This window comes from Hemitrygon akajei, chromosome 1 (assembly GCF_048418815.1).
Source record: "Hemitrygon akajei chromosome 1, sHemAka1.3, whole genome shotgun sequence".
Classification (NCBI taxonomy): Eukaryota; Metazoa; Chordata; class Chondrichthyes; order Myliobatiformes; family Dasyatidae; genus Hemitrygon; species Hemitrygon akajei.
Window position 1 is genome coordinate 31,674,783 of NC_133124.1, and position 21,540 is coordinate 31,696,322.

At 40.7% G+C, this 21,540-nt stretch overlaps 1 protein-coding gene and 1 long non-coding RNA gene across 9 annotated transcripts in view; one reads left to right on the forward strand and one right to left on the reverse strand.

The window, feature by feature from the left end:
- Window positions 1-21,540, forward strand: part of stau2 (staufen double-stranded RNA binding protein 2) — a 313,804-nt gene that overhangs the window by 136,963 nt on the left and 155,301 nt on the right. For all 8 annotated transcript variants that reach the window (XR_012098305.1, XM_073040402.1, XM_073040452.1 and 5 more), the window contains one exon: window positions 9,440-9,547. Coding sequence is in view for 7 of the 8 variants with exons in the window: in XM_073040402.1 (XP_072896503.1) it covers window positions 9,440-9,547 (108 nt within the window). In the remaining variant the exon portion in view is untranslated. The remainder of the gene's footprint in view (window positions 1-9,439; window positions 9,548-21,540) is intronic.
- Window positions 1,420-19,871, reverse strand: LOC140725250 (uncharacterized). Its single transcript, XR_012098307.1, has 3 exons — window positions 19,759-19,871; window positions 4,556-4,718; window positions 1,420-2,153 (listed from the first exon to the last, which is right to left on the reverse strand). It is a non-coding gene; the product is annotated as an uncharacterized lncRNA (long non-coding RNA).

Genomic DNA, 21,540 nt, shown 5'->3' on the forward strand with positions numbered 1-21,540 from the left:
ATATTTGAATGCATAGAATGAGGTAGATGATCTTGTAGTGCGGTTAGAGATTGGTAGGTATGATGTGGATCTCTGAGTTGTGGCTGAAGGAAGATTGTGGTTGGGAGCTTAACATCCAAGGTTACACATTGTTTTGAAAGGACAAGCAGGCAGGCAGAGGTGGCTCTGTTGGTTTAAAAAAAAAAGAAATCAAATCTTTAGAAAGAAGTGACTTAGGATCGGAAGATGTGTAATTCTTGTGGACAGAGTTAAGAAACAGCAAAGGTAAAAATATTCTGGGTGTTATATACAGGCCTCCATATTGTAGCCGGGATGTGGAGTGCAAGTTACAATAGGAGATAGAAAATCACCTTGGTGCTGGGTCCCAAGAGGCTTTTTAAGAGCAGCTTGTGGTTCAGCCCCCCTTGGGGAAAGACAGTTCTGGACTGGGTGCTGTGTTATGAACCAAATTTGATTAAGGAGCTTAAGGTAAAAGAACCCTTAGGAAGCAGTGATAGAATTCTCCCTGCAGTTTGAGAGGGAGAGGGTAAAGCTAAATGTGTCAGTGTTACAGTAGAGTAAAGGGAATTAAAGAGGCATGAGAGAGGAGCTGGACAAAGCTGATTCGAAGGGTACACTAACAGGGATGATGGCAGAAAAAATATGGCTGAAGTTTCTGGGAACAATTTAGATGGCACAGGATAGAAAAATCTCAAAGATGAAGTATTCTAAATGGAGGATAAAGCAACCGTGGCTGACAAGGGAAGTCAAAGACAGCATAAAAGCAAAAGAGAGAGCGTATAATATAGCAAAAATTAGTGGGGTGTTACATGTTTGGGAAGCTTTTTAAAAAAACAATTAAAACAACCAAAAAGCCGTAAGGGGAGAAAAGATGAAATATGAATGGAAGCTAGCCAATAATATCAAAGAGGATACTAAAAGCTTTTTCAATATATAAAAGAGTAAAAGAGGTGAGAGTGGATATTGGATTGCTGGAAAATGTCCCTGGAGAGGTAGTAATGGGAGCCAAATTTAATAGTGGGGGAAGTTTATAACTATTTTCTGTAAATCTTCACTATGAAAGACACTAGCAGTAGGCTAGAAGTGAGTATCGTTGCTCTAAGGAGAAGGTACTTTGGAAGGTGAAAGTTATGAAGGTAGATTAATCACCTCAGGGTTCTGAAAGAGGTAGTTGAAGAGATTGTGGAGGCATTAGTAATGATCTTTCAAGAATCATTAAGGTGAGGGAAATTGCAAATGTCACTGCAGATTTTAAGAAGAGAGGGAGACAGAGGAAAGGAAATTATAGACCTGACTTCTGTGGTTGAGAAGATGTTGGAGTCATTTATTAAGGATGAGGTTCAAAGGTGGGTTTTATTGTCAAGGTATGCATGTAAAATACAACTCTGATATTTGTCTTTTCCAGATAGGCATGAAATACAGAAAACCCATGTGAGTTGTTGAAAAGAAAAGCCATCACTCCCCCACAACAATACAGAAACAAAACTTACAAACCCCCAAATCCCCTGTACCTAGCTCACACAAAAAACTAACCAGTCACCCTCATAAACCCCAAAGCCCCAATACTCTCACAAAAAACAGTAATGATGGCATAAAATCCCTCAACCCCTTCCTTGCAGAGAACAACAGCGACAATAGCATCAAAACCCCCAAACCCTTCTCTGTCACACAAAAACTAACAGATTCACCCACACAGAAAAACACCAATAAGAATATCGGATGCCAAATTCCCAACTTCTTCCTCGCATAAAAAGTAATATTTTGCCCAGCTGCCAATCAGTGACAAGCAAGAAAACACGGAAAACTGAAGGAGACCAATAGAAAGTAGAGTCCAATATTCACATAAATCTTAGCAGATCGCAAACTTCTCCCATCAGCTTTGAGGGAGAGTGGCTGCACGTACTCAGTCCTTCCACGAAGAGCGACCACCACGCCGGGTCCAAACACAAACACTGCAGACCCGGCTACTGAGCCCGTGGCCTCCGTTGAGAGTGACTGCTGACCTCCTCTGCATTCACATCTTCCTTGACACTTCGAAATAGAGTTGTTCATGACTCCCCACCTCTTCTCTGATCTTTTCTACAAAGCAGCTTGTGTTCTTGCTAGGTCATTCGATTGAATTCCAAACTGCGTATCACAGGCTCCAACAGTTTCTGTAACACAGTCAAGACAAAAAGAACAAGCTGAAGATGTAGAGAAAGTGAAGTAATTGAAGAGATTGGCTATCTGAAAGTTGTTGCTCGAGAAAATGTTTTCACTGGTGCCATCTTGACTGGAGGTTATGGAATATTTTGAAGCATGTGCTAAAATAGGCCAAAGTCATTATGGTTTCTTTAAGGGGAAATCTTGCCTGATAAATCTGGTGGAATTCTTTGAAGAAACATGAAGGGAAACTTCACTCAGAGGGTTGTGAGAGTGTGGAATGATCTGCCAGCGCAAGTAATGCATGCAAGCTTGATTTCAACATTCAAGAGAAGTTTGGATAGGTACATGGATGGTAGGAGTATGGAGGGCTATGGTCCGGGTGCATGTCCATAATTTGTTCTGAAACTACATAAGTTAGTTCTTCCACCAGCACAAGCCTGCTGACATGGTTAGAAATATGCATTTTCTCCTTGAGTATATCCAGCAAGCTAAGTTCATTTGAGAATCAGAATATGCCATCAAATGTAGTCTCAGGTTTGACATATCGAATAATTAATATCTGAAATAACAAGGCCATGTGTAATTTTTAATTGTATTTCTTGTATCCAAATCTATTAATTGCTTTCATTTAATTGTCCTGCCAGTTGGTAACACTGTGCTGTACTATCTGAGATGTATTAATATTTTTATAATAGCATTACTGTAATCTCATCGGCTTTATTTAATCATTTAATATTGTCTTTAAAAACAAGTTATTATTCTAACAGCTACACACACATTTTTGTTCATATTGCTCAACAGATGACTAGATGGTTATCTTTCTTTTAAAAGAAGTTTCAACATACATTTCAGCAAATATGCCACCAAAGAAGACTGTGTGCATTAACAATATGCTGTGTGCTGAGTAAATTAGGTGATTGAAGACATTTTTGGCTGGAGTTGTAAAGTAGCTTGTTAATCAGCAGTAAACATTCAAAATTGTATAACTCTCTGGAGTAGAGTATAAAAAAAGGTGTGATGTCTGTTAAAATAACATCATTGCTCAGTACATTGCAATAGCTAGCTACGAATCTTCAGAAGCCAGATATTAGTGTCTTGCTGTCAGTATTAGCTAAAAGAAGTTAAATTATGCAACAGTTGTTAAAAATATTTTGCCTATCTTTGACGCCAGCATCATGAAAGCACTCAGTTCTGGGGGAATCAGTAGTATTATTGACATGCCACCATATTCCCTTGTCTCTCTTGCTTTTTAATCTCCAGCAACTCTACTGAAGCTATATCTTTCTGAAATTAGCTACCTTACTGCCAGAAACTACGGCCTGCTGTTCTTCTGACAAACTTTAGTATGAAAATTTTCAATCTTAGCTCTCAGGAGGAGAATTAAGCAACTAATTACTGATACAATCAGTACAGAACAAAGATCATGCCCAAGGCTTTCTTTGCATGGTATCAAAGAATAGCATTCTTTGAAGTGATATTTTCTTTCTGTCAATTTCCTGCTCACCTTTTGAAGCAGTGACTTTTTGGAGGATGAGTTCCACAGATTATAGTGACCCCTACTCCCTTCCACTGTGACTTCTTGCCAGCCTCCAACGTTGTTTGGCTTAAAGGCACATTTTTGTTTAACAGTAATGTGAATGACTGGATATTTAATTTTAAGGGGGTACAGGGAGAGCGTTCTTCGTTAAAGTAAACCATCCTCTTAGGGGAATAAATATGCATAATAAATGTCACTTGCCAGAGACCCAGCCTTACAGTCCAGAGAACTGTAGAATTTAATTTATTTTAAATCTAGTCATTGGTAAATTGCTATATTTTCAAACATTTCTCATAACATGCATGGGAGAAAATCTGCTGCCTTTGCCTTTTCTGGTCTACATATGACTCCACATCTAACGAAATGGTTGACTTTTCAGTGTCCTCTGAAATTACCTAGCAGGCCCTACAATTACAACAGCCAGGGCAATCAGGGATGGACAATAACCCTCACCTTGTCACTGATTTCTCCACTGAAATAATACAATTATACTTTTTCCAGCTGAAGTCACTGGCCCGGAATGCTAATGACACCAATTAGAACTTCCCAGTCACTCAAAACTACATGTTCATCTGTTTGGTTTGATTGAGAGTTTGAAATGCAACAAGGTTGAGGGAAAAAATGTGTCCCTGTATTTGTAAACAGTTGTGTTAGCAGCAACTACAGTGCTTCTTGCAGACTTTACCAAATAGGTTAGGTCCACTTATTGTGCAACTGCCATGTCGTGTAATTAAACTCAACTACATACATAGTAGTGACAGCATTTTGACAATTTTAAAAAATATAATTTTATGTTCATTTTCTTGGATTAGTTCCTCTTGACTTGCACTTGGATTTATTCTGTTCTGCGTAGTTGTGCAACAGCCAACTTACTTTTCTCTTAGAATTTTTTTTTCAGATCATGGTCCTTGTGTGTAGGAGTCCTGGTACTCTATGCCCCAGAGCTGGAGAATTTCTCTTGATTATCATTTGTATTCATTTTGTGTTCCATATTTAGTCAAATGTGGAGACGTCAAATGGAAGCAGTCATGTTTTCCTGCAAAAGTGAATGGAATAATGAATGAGGCAAACCGATCAGGACAGTGCCTCATTTAGCAACACAAGAGATGCTAGAATTCTAGAGCAACATACACAAAATGATGCAACAACTCCGCAGGTGAGGCAGCATCCATGGAGATAAACCTGAGACCCACATCAGGAGGAATATTAAATGTTCATTTGGCTCCATGGATGCTGCCTGACTGCTAAGTTCCTCCAGCATTTTTGGTATGTTGCCTAATTTAACAAATAGCCAGGAAACCCATTGAAAAAACTTTTGAAAGTAAACATATTTGGAGTTTAAAAATAGGCACAATTTCAGGTAAATTGTAAAATCTTATAATGAATAAAGATGAGAAATGGTGAATAAATTCACTAGATTTTTTAAGTGTGATGCCTGGTAGTTGCAAAACGTAATGGCCTCTGCCTTTAGTAGCTATGTTTCCGGCAGTCAGTTCCTAAATGAAGATTTAGTCATCTTCCAAATGAAGTGTGTTTAGTAATTGTTGACTTTCTTATCTGAAGACTCAAAGTTCCCTACTGCTTCATCAGAGCCATATATAGAACATACTTCTCCATGGATTGTCACCTTGTCGTGGTGGACAAGCTTGTGTGGTCCTGTGATCCCGAGAGCGATGCCGTTTGGAGCTATGCTCCTGGTAGGGTCACCCATGGCGGTAAGGTTAAGAGTGAGGACCCTGACAAAGAACAATCTAACCAAGACCTCAACAGTGGAACAGACGGACGAAGTTACTTCAAACTCAATGGCTATGAAGGCTGCAACAAATCCATCAGCTCCAATTGTCGTGGTTTCCATGCCATTGGAATTGGTTGATTTGTGAAGTATCGTGTGCTTCTTGGAGTACAACATCAAGTACACATTAAACAAATACATGCACAGGCATCTTTGCTCTGGAAATGCAAAGAAGACCATCATCCTCGCCTTCGAGAGATAGCGACGATGATATAGAACATAGAAATTTACAGCATATTACAGGCCTTTCAGCCCACAATGTTGTGCCTACCATGTAACCTTCTCTAGATACTACCTAGAATTTCCCTAGTGCATAGCTCTCTAGTTTTCTAAGCTCCATGTAAGAGGCTCTTAAAGATCCTGTTGTATCCACTTCCACCACCGCTACTAGCAGTGCATTCCAGGCACCCACTGCTGTGTGTTTTAAAAAAAAAAATAAAAATAAAAACTTACCCCTGATATCCACTCGGTACCTATTTCCAAGCACCTTAAAACTATGCCCTCTCATGTTAGCCATTTCAGCCCTGGGAAAAAGCCTCTGGCTATCCACATCATCAACGCCCTTTATCATCTTATATACCTCTATCAGGGCACCTCTCATCCTCCATTGCTCCAAGGAGAAAAGGCCAAGTACACTCAACCTATTCTCATGAGGTATGCCCTCCAATCCAGGCAATATCCTTGTAAATCTCCTCTGCACTCTCTCTATAGTATCCACATCCTTCCTGTAGTGAGGTGACCAGAACTGAACACAGTACTCCAAGTGGGGTCTGACCAAGCTTGTATAGCTGTAACTATATCTCAAAAGAAATGAAGAAGCTGTATAATAATTAACTAATAGTCTTTAACTAATGAATGTGAGTATGTAGAGGGAGCTGGATATCGTGGTGCAAAAAATACCAAATTGGCATGGAGCTTAGGAAGGCAAATGGAATGCTGGCCACTTTGTGAGGAATGGAGCTCAAAAATGGCCTTTGTCCAGCTATGATTGGTTAAATTCAAGGCCATTTAATGAGAGGTGTATTTTCCTTGGCTCAATAAATGTGAGTGAAAGAGTTGCTGAGAAGAACAATTGACCTTTACTGAAGGCTCAATTAGGCAGCATGGCAGTATACTAGTTAGTGTAACATTATTATAGTTCCTGCTGCTTTCTGTGAGGAGTCTGTACGTTCTCCCTTTGACTGCATGTGTTTCCTCCGGGTGCTCCGGTTTCCTTCCACGTTCCAAAGATATTTGGGTTAGGGTTAGTGAGCTTTGGGCATGCTATGTTGGTGTCGGAAGCCCAGCACAATCCTTGATGATTTGACACAGATGACACATATCGCTGTGTTTTAACATGCATGTGACAAATAAAGCTAATAGAATAAAACATGGTCTTTTAAAAACATAAGATTCTGAGGTGGCTTAACACATTAGATGCTGTAATGATCCTTTCTCTGGAAGGAGGTAAACTTGCAATTAGGGAACATAATCTCAGGATATGGAGACAAACATTTAAGACTGAAGCTTCACAAAATTTTCTTCTCTGGGTGTTGTGAATCTTCAGATTTTTTTTATTCTGAAGAGCAGTGATGCTGAGTTAAATATATTGAAGGCTAAGATAAATTTTAGGACTAATGGCAAAAGAGGGGGCATGAGAGTTAAGCAGGAAACTGGAGTTGACCCAAGCAGTGCAATACATACAAAATGCTGGAGGAACTCAACAGGCCAGGCAGCATGCTGCTTGGCCTGCTGAGTTCCTCCAGCATTTTGTGTGTGTTGCTCGGATTTCCAACATCTGCAGCTTTTCTCTTTGTTGTGATTCAATCAGTGATTCAGGCATGATTTTGTGATATGGTGTTGGAAGGACAGAATGACTTACTTGTTTCTAATGTCCTCTTTTTGGTTTGACTGTTAGTGTTGGAAAACACAAAGTAATCATAATTCCTGTTCATATTAGAAATGTTGATTAGTTTCAATTGCAGACTCCTATATAACATCCTGTGTGTTAATTCAAAATGATATTGCCACTGTCAGTACAGCACATACTTAGTTCCACACTAGTGTATCTGGTTGGATTAGAAAATCACATTCAACATTTTTAGAAATGTTGGGATCTACTTATTGAGCACGCACAGGAAGGTAATAAAGGTACAACTTATTCATTATTTCTGTAGTGTTCTCAGGATTTTTAAAATTTTTTTTTAATTAGTTTTTCAAAACATTTTACAAAATTAAAAACCCCAAATCCCAATGAGGAGCATTAATACAGTGCAAGATTAAGCATACAATAACAATATGCTACAAAGGAAGAGAATTTAACAAAAAAGCACCTAAATTAAAGACAAGTGAGCTTAGTATCCTCCCCAAGCCCCAAAACACAAGAAAAAAACAACTCCAGACCAACCACCACACAGTATAAAGAGTATAAGTCCAGACAGTCAAACTCCCAGACTGTGAATACACTTAGCAACAGAGGATAATAATGCCTACTACCAGAAAAAAAAAGGGAGCTGAAAGCAAGGGACCGAAAAGAAGAGAAAAAAAAAGAAAAAAAATCCCTAGTCAAGAGGAAGGTTATGAAAGTACTCGATAAAAGGTCCCCAGACCTTATGGAACTTTAGATCCGAATTAAGAACTGAATAATGAATTTTTTTGAGGACCAAGCAGGCCATAATGTCGTTAAGCCATTGCGCATGAGTGGGCGGGGCAACATCTCTCCATCTAAGGAGGATCAAGCGTCTCGCCAGGAGAGAGGCAAAGGATAGTATTCGGCATTTGGTCGGACCCAGACATAAATCTGTCTCGCCCCAAAAACCAAACAGAGCAATTAAGGGGTTAGGTTCTAGGTGCTGATTCAGAATACCCGATAATGTAGTGAAGACATCTTTCCAGAATTTCTCCAAGCTAGGACAGAACCAGTACATATGGATGAGAGAGGCCACGCCCCTCTTGCATTTATTACAGAGCGGACTAATGCCAGGGTAGAATCGAGATAGTTTAGATTTAGACATATGGGCTCTATGAACAATCTTAAACTGTAAGAGGCAATGGCGAGCACAAAGGGAGGTTGAATTAACCGATTTGAGAACTGAGTCCCAGCTCTCCTCAGATAAGGAGATATTTAAATCCTGCTCCCAGGCCATTTTAATTTTATCCACAGGGGCCCGTCGTAAGGCTGCTAGTTTATCTCGGATAATTGAGATTAAACCTTTACCTAGTGGATTAATGGAAAGAAATAGGTCCATAGCATTTTCGCAGGCATTTCAGGAAAGTTAGGAATTAAAGGAGCAGTAAAGTGTTGGATTTGGAGATATCTGAAAAAGTGAACGTTAGGCAGGTTGAACTTAACGGAGAGCTGCTGAAAAGAAGCGAAGCGATTATCAATGAAGAGATCTTCAAAACATCTAATGCCCTTCCTGTACCAAACATGGAATGCTGAATCGTACGTAGTAGGTAAAAAAAGGTGATTATGTGCGACAGGTCTAGAAACGGAAAACCCCTGGAAACCATAGCATTTCCTGAACTGAGCCCATATACGCAAAGTGTGTCTAACCAGAGGATTAGCTATTGATCTGGGCAGACTGCTAGGGAGTGCAGAGCCAAGAAGTGCAGATATAGATAATTCTTTAGTGGAGCTCAACTCCATTGCCACCCAGTTAGGGCACTCGGGTTGACCGTGGAAGAAAGACCAGAAGGCAGCACAACGTATATTAGCTGCCCAGTAATATAAGCGAAAGTTAGGTAAAGCCATGCCACCCTCTTTTTTAGATTTTTGGAGGTGAGGATTTTTTCTTTATATTAGTAACTTGCATATTTGGATCAGCAAAAGCTGGAATTTAACAGGATGTCAGCGGGGGGCAGTGGTGTAAAATTTTGGTTTTCATCACCAGTCATTTACACTAAGTAAATTTTACCCTCATATTTTTTTAAGATAAAGCACAGGAAACAATGATATAACTTTTTTTTATTTTTTCATACTGTAGACTGATGAAATTTCAAAAGAAGGAGAAGAGGATGCAGATATAAACAAGTCCGAAATCAGCTTGGTGTTTGAGATTGCTTTGAAGCGAAACTTGCCAGTCAATTTTGAGGTAGGTGTTTATATCTAAAAATAGAATGACATTCTTCCCCATCAGAGGAAAATGTTTCTGATCAGCTTTTGCAAGAACTGGATGATGAGTTCCAATGAAACATAACTATTACGATGGTGTAAATCTTACAAAGCTCTTTGACCTATACTAATGAGTCACTTCTGCTTTTTGTAATCAGTGACACTTTGCATCTGGCATCCACCAAAGTTGAGAATAAAATCCCCAAACTGCCATCAAAAGCACATTTTGTTAAATATCCATATGAATATCAGTCGCTCTGCTGACTTATCTGGGCAACTGAATTAAGATATTCTCTAAACATCTGATTCTTGGGATTCAGATTTCATGGCACATGCTGGTGCTATTAAACCTGATTCTGATTCCTGTACAGTGAATATCAGCATGCATGACGATAGTCCACATCCAACAAACTAAGTATTTAAGAGGCACAGCCAGCATTTAATTTGAAACAAAAATAGACAATCTTGGAAGCATTGAAGAAGCCATTTAGAATCTGTGCATAAATCATTTCAGGCCAGTGACCTTTCATCAAAACAGTTCACCAGGTACGTTGCCTTCTGGCTGAGCATTACTGTCATCTGTTTATTTTCAGTGTATGAAATATCTTCCTTTTTGTAAGTGAGCTGAAACGTTAGGAGCTGTAAAGAAGAATTTTTACCGTGGAAAGAAGTCTAGCCTCACTTTTCCTGTACCTTCCTGGATATGACGGTGGGATTTGTTTGGTCTTTCTTCCAGCTGTGAAAGGAAGAAGTCTGTAAGGGACATTGGGAAGATATGACTGGAGGCATGATTGATCAGCAGGATTCATTGCACGAGGTGGTTAAATAGAAACACGACAGGAACAGAGGCAGCATTGGTCTCCTTACAATGTGACACACACATCCCACACCAGTTTTCCTTGCAAAGCACCATCTTTTTCTGTCTCTGCACTTCCTCAAATCTGCATCTACCCAAGCTTCCATGAATAAGAATGCTCGTCCTTAGTGTGGGAGGCTGCTTCCTCAGAGTCACCTTGAAGTTCTCCCCAACCAACCTGTGAAAAGTAGCATTTTCCCTCATGGATCTCATCTGCCTTTCCTTGCAGGACAAGAGAGCAAGGAAGTAGAGGAACAACTTTACTGATCTTGTAGTTGGTAACTGAAGAGGAGGCAGCACTAAAGATTAATAGAGCCTCAGTATGGCTGCTTGATGTACATGGTAGCAAATATCAGGCAGCTGCATGTTAGATAATACATCTTCACATTGCCAATGTCAACAGTATGTGTAATGTAATTGTGTACGTAATGAGCAGATCAAGCAACCTTAGCTTGACTAATATAAAGAGAGAATGCTGGGAACACTTAGCAGGTCAGACCATATCTGCAGAAAGAGAAATAAAATAAAGTTAATGAAAGGTTGACCTGAAATGTTAACTTACCTTTCATCCCGTAGATGCAGCCTGACCTGCTCTGTGTTTCTGTTTTTATTTTAGATTTTAACGTCTGCAGTTACTGTGCTTTTCAACTTAACTTGATGGCTGCTATTCATGTCTTTTATCTTCCACATTTCCCTCATGCATTGTTTTGAGTCACTGATGACTACAATTCGGAGGGGGTTAAACTATTACGGATCATGTCCTAGCTCCGATGTGTATGCAGAGAGTTGGATTTTCAAGTATTGCATTTCCCAGTTGGAATTGGTTTATTATTATCACATGAACTGATATACAGTGAAAAGCTTATCTTGCATACTGTTCATTCAAATGAAATCATTACACAGTGCAATTTTATGAAACAATAAAATGCAGAATTAAGTGTAACAGTGAAAAGAGAAAATGCAGTGTGGCTGAACAGTAGGTTGCAAGATCAAGTGTTGAGTACAGGAATTGGAATGTTATGCTGAAGGTGTTGGTGAGGCCTAATTTGTAGGATCGTGCGCCGTTCTAATCACCTGCTCATAGGAAAGATATCAATAAGATTGAAAGAATGCAGAGAAAATTTACAAGGATGTTGCTGGGACCTGAGTGACAGGAAAAAGTTGAATTAAGTTAGGACTTTATTCCCTAGAGAAGTGGTCGCCAACCCGTCGATCGCGATTGACTGGTCGATCTTTAAGACTTTCCCAGTAGATCCCAAAAAAAAGGAAAATAAATACACAAATACTGTTGAGAGTTTGTTTCCGGGTTGCGGGGTTTTAGTTTTGTTCTTTCTGCCCAGTGCGCATGTGTGTAGCTCCCCCGCCCTGCACTACAGTGTACTTCAGTGGTCCCCAACTACTGGGCCAGGAGGAAACGATATGATTTGGTGATATGAAATGGTATGAATCAGCTGCACCTTTCCTCAATCCCTGTCATGCCCACTGTTGAACTTGAACGCACACGAGGTCATCAGTTGCCTAAACGCAGTGATACTCTTGCGCCAGGGATCACTGGTTGGCCTCAGGTAACCGGCCGCCTCGCGTGGCCGGTGGGATATACCATTACTACTGGCCTGGAGCGTGGACAGAGGGCGCTGCCTCTAAACCTGCTTAGCACACCGAATGTTCTTGGGGAACCCGATGCTAAAATATTCGCAGATGACCTAATTTGGGCTCAGGGTTTCATAAGTAGCAGAGCAGCTACCTCACTGCGATCTACTGAAAGTCATCCCTTGAGACAAACTTTTGTTGGCTGATAGATCCTACGGGGGGGGGGGGGGTGGGGCGGGTGCGCACCCTGTTGCACTCCTCACTCGGTCGAGTCGCTTTCTCCAGACTGCTACCGCCGCGGCCCCGGTACGGGAACTTCCGGCCCTCACCTTGTCCTCTCACCCCACCCAAACCAGCCGCACCTGACCAAGGCATCCGGTGGCAGGTCGGAGGCTGGAGTTCGGGCCCAGAGGCTGTCTAATAAAGCCCTCAAAACTGCTTTGGTACCCTGAGTCCAAGCACCCTGCACTTAAAGACAAATCTGTTGAGTTTTTTCAGCGGAAAAAACATGAGCAAGCGGGACAGAAGCTAAGTGCTGAGAGCCACGTAAACTAAATTGCGGAATAAACTGGACATAAGGAACCTGCTTCGAGTATCGCTGTATTCCGGTCGTGTTTAACATCCCCCCCCCCCCCCCCCCCCCCCCCCGGTCGACCGATCCACAAGAATATTGTCAATATTAAACCCCAGTCCGCGGTGCAAAAAAGGGTGGTGACCCCGGGTGTACATACATTATTTCTACTTCCAGATTGCGGGATTTTACTTCCAGTCTTTTCTGCCCAGGGCGCATGCGTGTGACTAATTGATTTAGTAGGTCGATCTTGCCTTTCACTAAGGCCGAGGTAGGGGATCTTGGGCTTAAAAAGGTTGCTGACCACTACCCTAGAGTGTGGGCGAATGAGGGGAGTTTTGATAGAGGCACACAAAAATCTCCACTGAGGTTGGGTGAGACTAGAACTAGAGGTTATAGGTGAAGAGTGAAAGGTGAAATATTTAAGGGGAACATGAGGGGTGGTGAGAGTGTGGAACAAGCTGCCAGTGGAAGTGGTGGATGCAGGGTCAACGTTTACGAGAAATTTGGATAAGTACCGGTACATGGATAGGAGGGGAATGGAAAACAATGGTCCTGGTGCATATTGATGAGATTAGGCAGGTTAATAGTTTGGCATGGACTAGATGGGTCAACGGGGCCTGTTTCTGTGCTTTAGTGTTCTATGACTCTGTCTGTATCATAACAAGGTAGCTGTGAGGTCAGGAGTCCAAGATCATAGACTTTATTTCTACTCGTAATCCTCTAACTGAGCAAAACAGAACTGACCAACATTTGTAATTGGAACATTGAATTCCACAAACAGCAGCAGAATGTTTTGGGTTGTGGTGTATTGAAGTGCTGCTTTAACACATGCCATATTTACAATAATATCATAAACACAAGAAATTCTGCAGATGCTGGAAATGCGGAGCAACACACACAAAATGCTGGAGGAACTCAGCAGGTCAGGCAGCATCTATGAAGGGGAATAAGCAGTCGACCTTTCAGGCTGAAACCCATCTATTACTTTGATCCCAGTTGCATTAATGCTATCCGCCCACTTAAAGTGTTGTAAGCTGATTACTCGGAAAAAAACTAGGTATTACAGAACAGAGAAACATTTAAAACAATCAGTGGATAAGAACGCAATGCTGCACTAATTTCAGTACTCCTTTCATTACAGCTGATTACTTCTAAGGGAAAGAATAACAAAAGGAAACTTTCATTGTAAATCCTCTTTGCATTTTTTCCTACTTAAGTCTTTCAGTTAACATGAATAACCTGTTGAAACCAGCACTTTGCTCAGTCACCTGATCAGCAAAGTACATACAATTAACCTTGACTGACCATTGAAGGGCAGAGTTCACATAACACTGTCAGAAATGTAACAGTTAGGGAAATTCAAGACAATGAGTGCATATGAAGTATTTAATAACTTATAAATGTCTCTGAATGCTTTACAATGGGGAGAAATGGATATTGAGCAGGAACCGAACAAATTAATGGAAGGACTAAAAGCACTCTGCGAAAATCTTTGAAGAGAAAGAGCAGTCATGTAGCTGAAGAGAATTAAAAGGTCAGCAAGAGAGGGCCTGCAAATTGAAGGTCTGGGAATAAACAACATTATAAACTTTAAATTGTTAGAGCCAAAAGATACGAAAAACCTACAATTAATTGCAGAATGACAAAAGATTTGGAATAAGTTTAAATGGCTTACTCAGGGGTTAATTGTGGGTTGCTGAAAAAGTTTCAAAGTTAGAAAGTCTCTGTGAAGAAGAACCATATAAAGAATACGCCTAGACAAAGGGAAGGAGAGTGATAAAAGGAAGTACAAGGCATGCTGATAGGTCATATGCAAACAATAAGATGCAAGCAAAAATATTTCCACAACTGTTCAACAAACTAAAGGCAGATAAAAAGGAGCAATAAAATAAAATGGTAAACTTCCATCCTTTCATATTTCAGATTGCAATAAACGGCAGGAAATTGAGTATGTGTAGAGGAACAAAGAAATCTTGCAGTGTTTCTGCTCAGATCACTAACAGCAGAAGAACCAGCTGACAAGTTGATTTTAAAAAAAGCACACAAATTGTTATCGATCATTATGCAAGGGTTAGAATTTAAAAGCAGTGACGTTTTGCCAGTACTGTACATGGCACAGGTAAGGTTGCAGCTTGAGATTTCAACAGAGAAGCAGTAGAGGAGATTTACAAAGCTGCTGCCAGGAGTGTAAAGTTATTGCTTTGAGGGAAGATTGGATAAGTTAATGTTGTTTTCTTTCAAACAGAAAAGGTTGCAGGGAGACTTAATTTAAATGGATAACATTTTGATGGGCTGGGATACATAAAAGAGAAGGTGGACCTGTTTCTCTTTGCAGAGGAGTCAAAATCTAAGGATTTATAGATTTTAAAGTAATTAGTAGAAACATTAGAAGGGAAATAGAGAAAAATATTTTCACAGAAAGTGCTGGTGACCTGGAGTTTACAGGAGTAGAAATAAAAGTACTATGATGCCTCTTATTGTAACAGTTAGATTAACTGTGAAACACTGTATGTATAACTGTGTAATTAATCTTTGTTGGAAGAAATTTCTGCCAGAAGTGTAATCTTGGGAAAGCTTGGTCACGAGGCTTATGTTGTATTTGCGTTAGATAATATGCTTGGGAGCAAAACAATACTACTTAACTTTTGTCAGACTGCCACAAATTTATTGCAACACAGAACTGAACTAGGACCATTTCCAGCTGAGTGTCTTCGGCTGGTACTGTTGATTGTGCAGATGTGTTCAGTATGGATACCAGCCATTAAGGATCTGGAGGCTATGGGCTGTTGCGGTTAGATGTGGTGGGGCAGGAGAATCCGGTTCTGGGGATCAGTGTGATGAGGCATGTAGCTGGAGCCTTGTGCAGGCAGTTCAGGATCAGAATCCAGTTTAGTATCGCTGAAATGTCATATGTCATGACATTTGTTGTTTTGCAGTAGCAGTACATTGCAGTATGTAAAAAAAAAACTAAATTACATTAAGAAATATGTAAATTAAATAAGTAGTGTAAGAAGAGAGTGAACAATGAAAACATAGTGAGGTAGAGTACATGGATTATTGTCCATTCAGAAATCTGATGGAGGGAAGAAGGGGCTCCTGAAACATGAGTATGTCCTCATGTTCCTGTACCGCCACCGTGATGGGACCAATGAGAAGAGGGCCCATCCTGGGTGATGGGGTTCCTTAATAATGGATGCCGCCTTTTGAGGCATCACCTTTTGAAAATTTCCTTGATGCTGGAGAGGCTAGTGCCCATTGAGGAGCTGGCTGAGTTAACTTTTTGCAGCTTTTTCCGATCCTGTACAGTGGCCCCTCCATACCAGATGGTAATGCAGCCAGTTAGAATGTCCTCTAGGTACAACTGTAGAAATTTGAAAGAGTCTTTCATGAAATACTAAGTCTTCTCAAACTCATAATGAAATAAATCTGTTGTCATGCATTCTTTATAATTGCATTAATATATTGGGCACAAGATAGATGTTGCCATCAAGGAACTTGAACCTGTTCACCCTTTCCACTGCTAATCCCTCAGTGAAGACTGATGTGTGTTCCCTTGACTTCCCCTTCCTGAAATCCACAATCAATTCCTTGGTGCAAGGTTGTTGTGACATCACCTAAGTAGTTGATCTGTCTCACTCCTGTACACCACCTGGTTACCATCTGAAATGCTGCAAACAATACACCTGCCCATTCACCCCCTCCCTCACCTCCATTCATGGCTCCAGTCATTTTAGGTGAGGCAATCCTTCACCTGCAAATCTGCTGGAGTCGTCTATTGTGTCTGGTGCGGTCTCCTCTACAATGCTGAGATCCGTCATAAATTGGGAGAGCACTTCATTGAACCCCTAAGCTCCATCCGCCTACAGCAGAACTGTCCAAATCTTTTAATTCAATTCTCATTGCTGCTCCAACATAAAAAAGTTATTCCCCCCCCCCCCTTCTTTTATTCCCCACTCTGGTCCCTTACCTCTTCTCACCTGCCTATCACCTTTTAGCTCTCCTTCCCCTCCCCTCACCTTTTTAATCTGGCATCTTCCCTCTTCCATTCCAATCCTGAGAAAGGGTCGCGGGCCAAAAAGTCAACTGTTTATTCATTTCCATGGATGCTGCCTGATCTGCTGAGTCCTTCCATCATTTTGCATGTGTTATTCTTCCAACAATAGTTGTGTAATTGGCAAATTTATAGATGGCATTTGAACTGTGATGGGTGTAGAGAGAGTAGGGCAGTGGGCTAAGTGTGCCAGTGTTAATCGTAAGCAAAGAGGAGGTGTTACTTCTGATCCACACTGACTGTGGTCTCCTGGTGAGGAAGTCAAGGATCCAGTTCCAGAGGGAGGATGGATAGCTAAAAGGAGAGGTCATATACATAGGTGTCCATACAGAACCCTATGCACCTGGTGAGCAGGCAAGAAGGGTGTGAAAAGTGTTTAAGCCCACAATACATGCATATATGTGTACATTGGGCAGCCACCTACACTTATGCTGACCTATATGTAAGTATAAATATCCATACAGGAGAGACTGGTCTCCAGTTGTCTTTATCCCCCTTGCTGTCGGATCAAGATCTTGCTCTGTGAAGTTCATGTGGTAGCTGGTCCAACAGTCCAAGCTTCCTCCACAGCCATCTCCTTCAGTGCTTGACAGGTAACTCACCGAATCACTGATTTCCATCCACCCAGAGACCTAGCGGTCATGATCTTCACCACACAACTTCAAGAAAAGTGCTGAGAGCTGTATCAGCCACTGCAAGTTGCATTTATGGCCTTTACTGTTGAATCCATCAATCTGAATGGGAATGGACTGCTGAAGTTTAGCTGCCCACAGAAATTGATATTCGGTTTATACTTGCTTTATGATATTGATCAGGGTATATAAAACTGATCCATTCTTCATGAGCATTTGTCTTAAATAAGGCTGCATCATTAGCCCAACTCCTCTTCTTAAATCTTTTTCACTGCAATGTTGCATGTTACCTCCATCAAGCACCCTGTGAGAGACTGGTGTTAGTTGTAAGAACAAATGGGAAACTGTTCAACCAATGGTGATTATATGAACAATGCAGAAAAGCATTGTAGGAGCAGCAATAGGCATCCCTGAACTATCAGGTACCCACCTGGTGAGGCTACAGACGGTCAACTATCACAGCTAAGCTTTTCTGCGATGATTAAGTCAGATTAAACATATCTACGCGTGAATGGTGGTTGAAAATTAAACTAAGTATGAAACAGAGCATGAAACAGAACTCGAGCATGAAAATGTAAAAGGCAAGGGTGAAACATTTGCAACCATAAGTGTCAAGCTGTTGATTCATCTGTCTTCCCTTGAAAATCCTGAGCATCACAAAATTTGGTCTCCATCCAATTCAATTTGTTCCATTCCATATGATAGTAAGAAGTAGCTGAGCACACCGGACGTAACAAAGGCAATTGGGCCAGGCACTGTCCCTGCTGTTGTGCTGAAGTCTGCTGCTGAATCAGCCGTGCCCTTCCACGATAGCTATAACATTGGTATCCGACTGGTGAAGTGGTAAATAGCCTAGAAATGTGCTTTTCACAAAAGAAAACTCTCTCCTGCCCAATTACTGCACCAACAGTCTATTTTCAGTCATTTCAAGTTGAGAGAGGTGAGGTGGGGTAGTGTAGAGGTTAGCATAATGCTTTACAGTGCCAGTGAGCCGAGTTCAATTCCCACTGCTGTCCGTAAGGAGTTTGTACATTCTGCCCGTGAGCACGTGGGTTTCCTCTGGGTGCTCCAGTTTCCTCTCACATTCCAAAGACTTATGGGTTAGGATTAGTAAATTATTGGGCATGCAATATTGGTGCTGGAAACATGGCAACATCCTTGGACTGTGCTAGTCATTGATACAAACAGCACATTTTATTCTAAGTTTCAATGTATATGTGACAAGTAAACCTAATCTATAGATTGATCCAAGGTGAAATTGATAATGCGATCAGAAACTACCTTTTGACCAGTTTACTTAGTATGCTTGGTACTACTTCAGATTCAGGCTTTTGATGCTAAAGTTCCAAAGGGGATTATTACTGTTTTAGCACCAAAACTTCTTCCACAATATTGTCAGGAGCAGGAATGTTCATCAACAAATGTACTGTGTTTGCTATTGATTGTAACTCCTTAGATTGTGCTTTATACAGACGCATATTGATTTACAATAAAGATAATATTCAAAGTTAGCCATAATAAATGGTAATGCCAAGGGTAAAGCAACATAAATATTGGACAGCAATTACATTCAAGTTCTTCCTAGTAACAACCCATCCTGACTAAGAATTATATTTTTGTTTCTTCATCAATAGTGGGCCAGATCCTTCTGCCATGGCTCAGTTTTCATTGTAAGGATTGCAACTGTGTAGAAACTGGCTCCCTTCACCTCAAGAACAGTTGGGGATGGGTATTACCAATGATACCACACCCAGTGCATGAATAGAAGTACCTTTCAATAGAATTTTAACACAAGGAGACAGTAGTTCTGTTATTGCTGCTTTATCTTTTTCCTTCACTAACTATATGGTTTTCAGGGCTTTTATAAGATTACCGCAGGTGTCTGATTATATCAGCATTCTAAATGTTGAAAAGGAATATATAATATAGTCCTAAAATAATACTGCAGGAAGAGAAACTGGTTCACTTTACACAAGTTTACATTATATGGCAGTGGAAATAAGATTATCAATAGAATAGCAGTAGGTTCTCCCAGATTATTGTGTTACTTTTACTATAATTTCTTAATTCTGTGATAGTCTCAAATTCTGTTTCTTTGTTGACTCCACCCGCCCCCCCCCCCACTCAAATGTCATGGAATGTAGTATACAAATAAGAGATGAGAGCAAATTTGGCACTAATTGTATGGTGTCATCTTGCAACCAATTGCAGTGAACTTTAATTCAGTCAAAAATGTTTAAATTTTATAGTGTTGTAATGTGAAGTAGCTCATTAAATAACATCACAAAATCATTGCCACAATGACAGTCTATGTGTAAAACATACATAGCAAGCAAGCTCTTTGGCTGGAAATAATCAGCTTTTAGTGAAGGGCTCCAAGTCTAAACTTTACTGAGGCAATGTAACCCAACTGTCATGATTCAGAACCAAATGCTCAGAGAACCAATTAAAACAATTATTTGGAGCTGCATTATAAAATCATACTGACCTCTGTTAAAAATCCTTGCTCTTCTCATGCCCTGACAATAATGTACGCATATTTGAAGTCACATTTGCAAGCTCAGTTTTTTTCCCCCGATTGAAACATTCACTAATGCTTTGTTGTCGCAAGTACAGAAAAAGAGGGATGGATAATGACTGCTTAATTTATTCTTTCTGTAAATGTAGTACAGATAAATTCAGTTTGGATTTTTGCCAGGGAAAGTGTAAAGCTGGAGCCCTTTATCCTGGCTCTTCAATCTGCCAGTATTGTAAATAACTCCCTGCTGATTCTGATGCAGTCAGAAATTCCAGTGGGATATTGCTTCCATAAATGGATGATCAATGCTTTCAAGTTTTCCGCCCTAAAATGTACTTTATTTGCAGAGTGTACATTTACTCCTTCGATATTGATGAGAGAATGCTGCTCAGGATGAACCTCAGTAAAGACCACTGCTGAGGTGGCCTTTGAAATCACATTCTTGCTAAACACGTACTGCTAAAGAAGATGGATGATGGTCTAATCTGGAGCACAGCCAACTCAAGCACATCATTATAATGAAGCAACAGCACCTCTACTTTCTTAAACGTTTGTGCAGAGTCGGCATAACATCCAAAACTTTGACAAACTTCTGTAAGATACACAATGGGGAGTATCCTGACTGGTTGCATCATGGCCTGGTCTGGAACCCCTAAAGCCCAGGAATGGAAAAGTCTTTAAAAGGTGGTGGATACAGCCCAGTCTATCACAGGCAAAGCCCTCCCCAACATTGAGTGCATTTACAAGGAGAGCTGCCACAAGAAAGCAGCATCCATCATCAAGGACCACCACCATCCAGGCAAAGCTCTCTTTTCGCGGCTACCGTTGGGACGGAGGTACAGGAGCCTTGGGTCCCACATAGCCATGTCCAAAAACGGTTATTACCCTTCAACCATCAGCCTCCTGAAACAGTGTAGATAACTTCATGTCAACTCCAAACTGATTCCACAGCCTATGGACTCACTTTCAATGATTCTGCAACTCCTGTTAGATATGCTTGCTTGCTTAGATTCTCGTCTTTACGCGTTAGTTGTTTGTCATGATTTGTGTGTGGTTTTTCATTGATTCTGTTGCATTTTGTTTTGTTCTGAAGGAAAATGAATCTTGAGGATACTATATGGTGACATACACTTTCATAATAAATTTACTTTGAACATTTGCTTACAATACTTACATGATGTCAGCGTGGCATCAAATTTTCCTTTCCAAGTGTATTTGAAAGGATATTACATAGGACCCAGGCCTTCATAGTGTTCCGTGGTACAGAACTGAGGGCTCTATGCTGGAGTGTTTCCCCACAGTATCTTTGTAGCAGCAGAAGCACTGAGCATCAGTGCATCCCTTGGAGCTACACCATTTTGCTACATTTATTTATAGCTAGTTCCTTGAACACCTGCAAGCTCCAGACAGGCCATTATGTGTCTTTCACCGAGCTCATGATATCCCAGCAGCAGTCGATGTTTTTCACATTTGTATTCCTGGAAACAACACATAAAACACAGTGCAGCTGGACAGGATGAATCTCAGCAAAGACCATCTGACCCTTTTCTTGACCTAGGTTAGCACACAGTGCAGCAGAAGGTGGATGGTGGTGTCATCCACACTCCAGGTAGATCCAGACATCGAAACTCTGAAGGATCTTACAGTGAAGATCCTTCGCACTGCAATCCAAGTAAGGTTTTAGTGTGTGAAAGTTCTACTGACGAGCCATTGTGGCAAATGATTTTGGCAGTCTGCTTGGGGAGCCGTCTC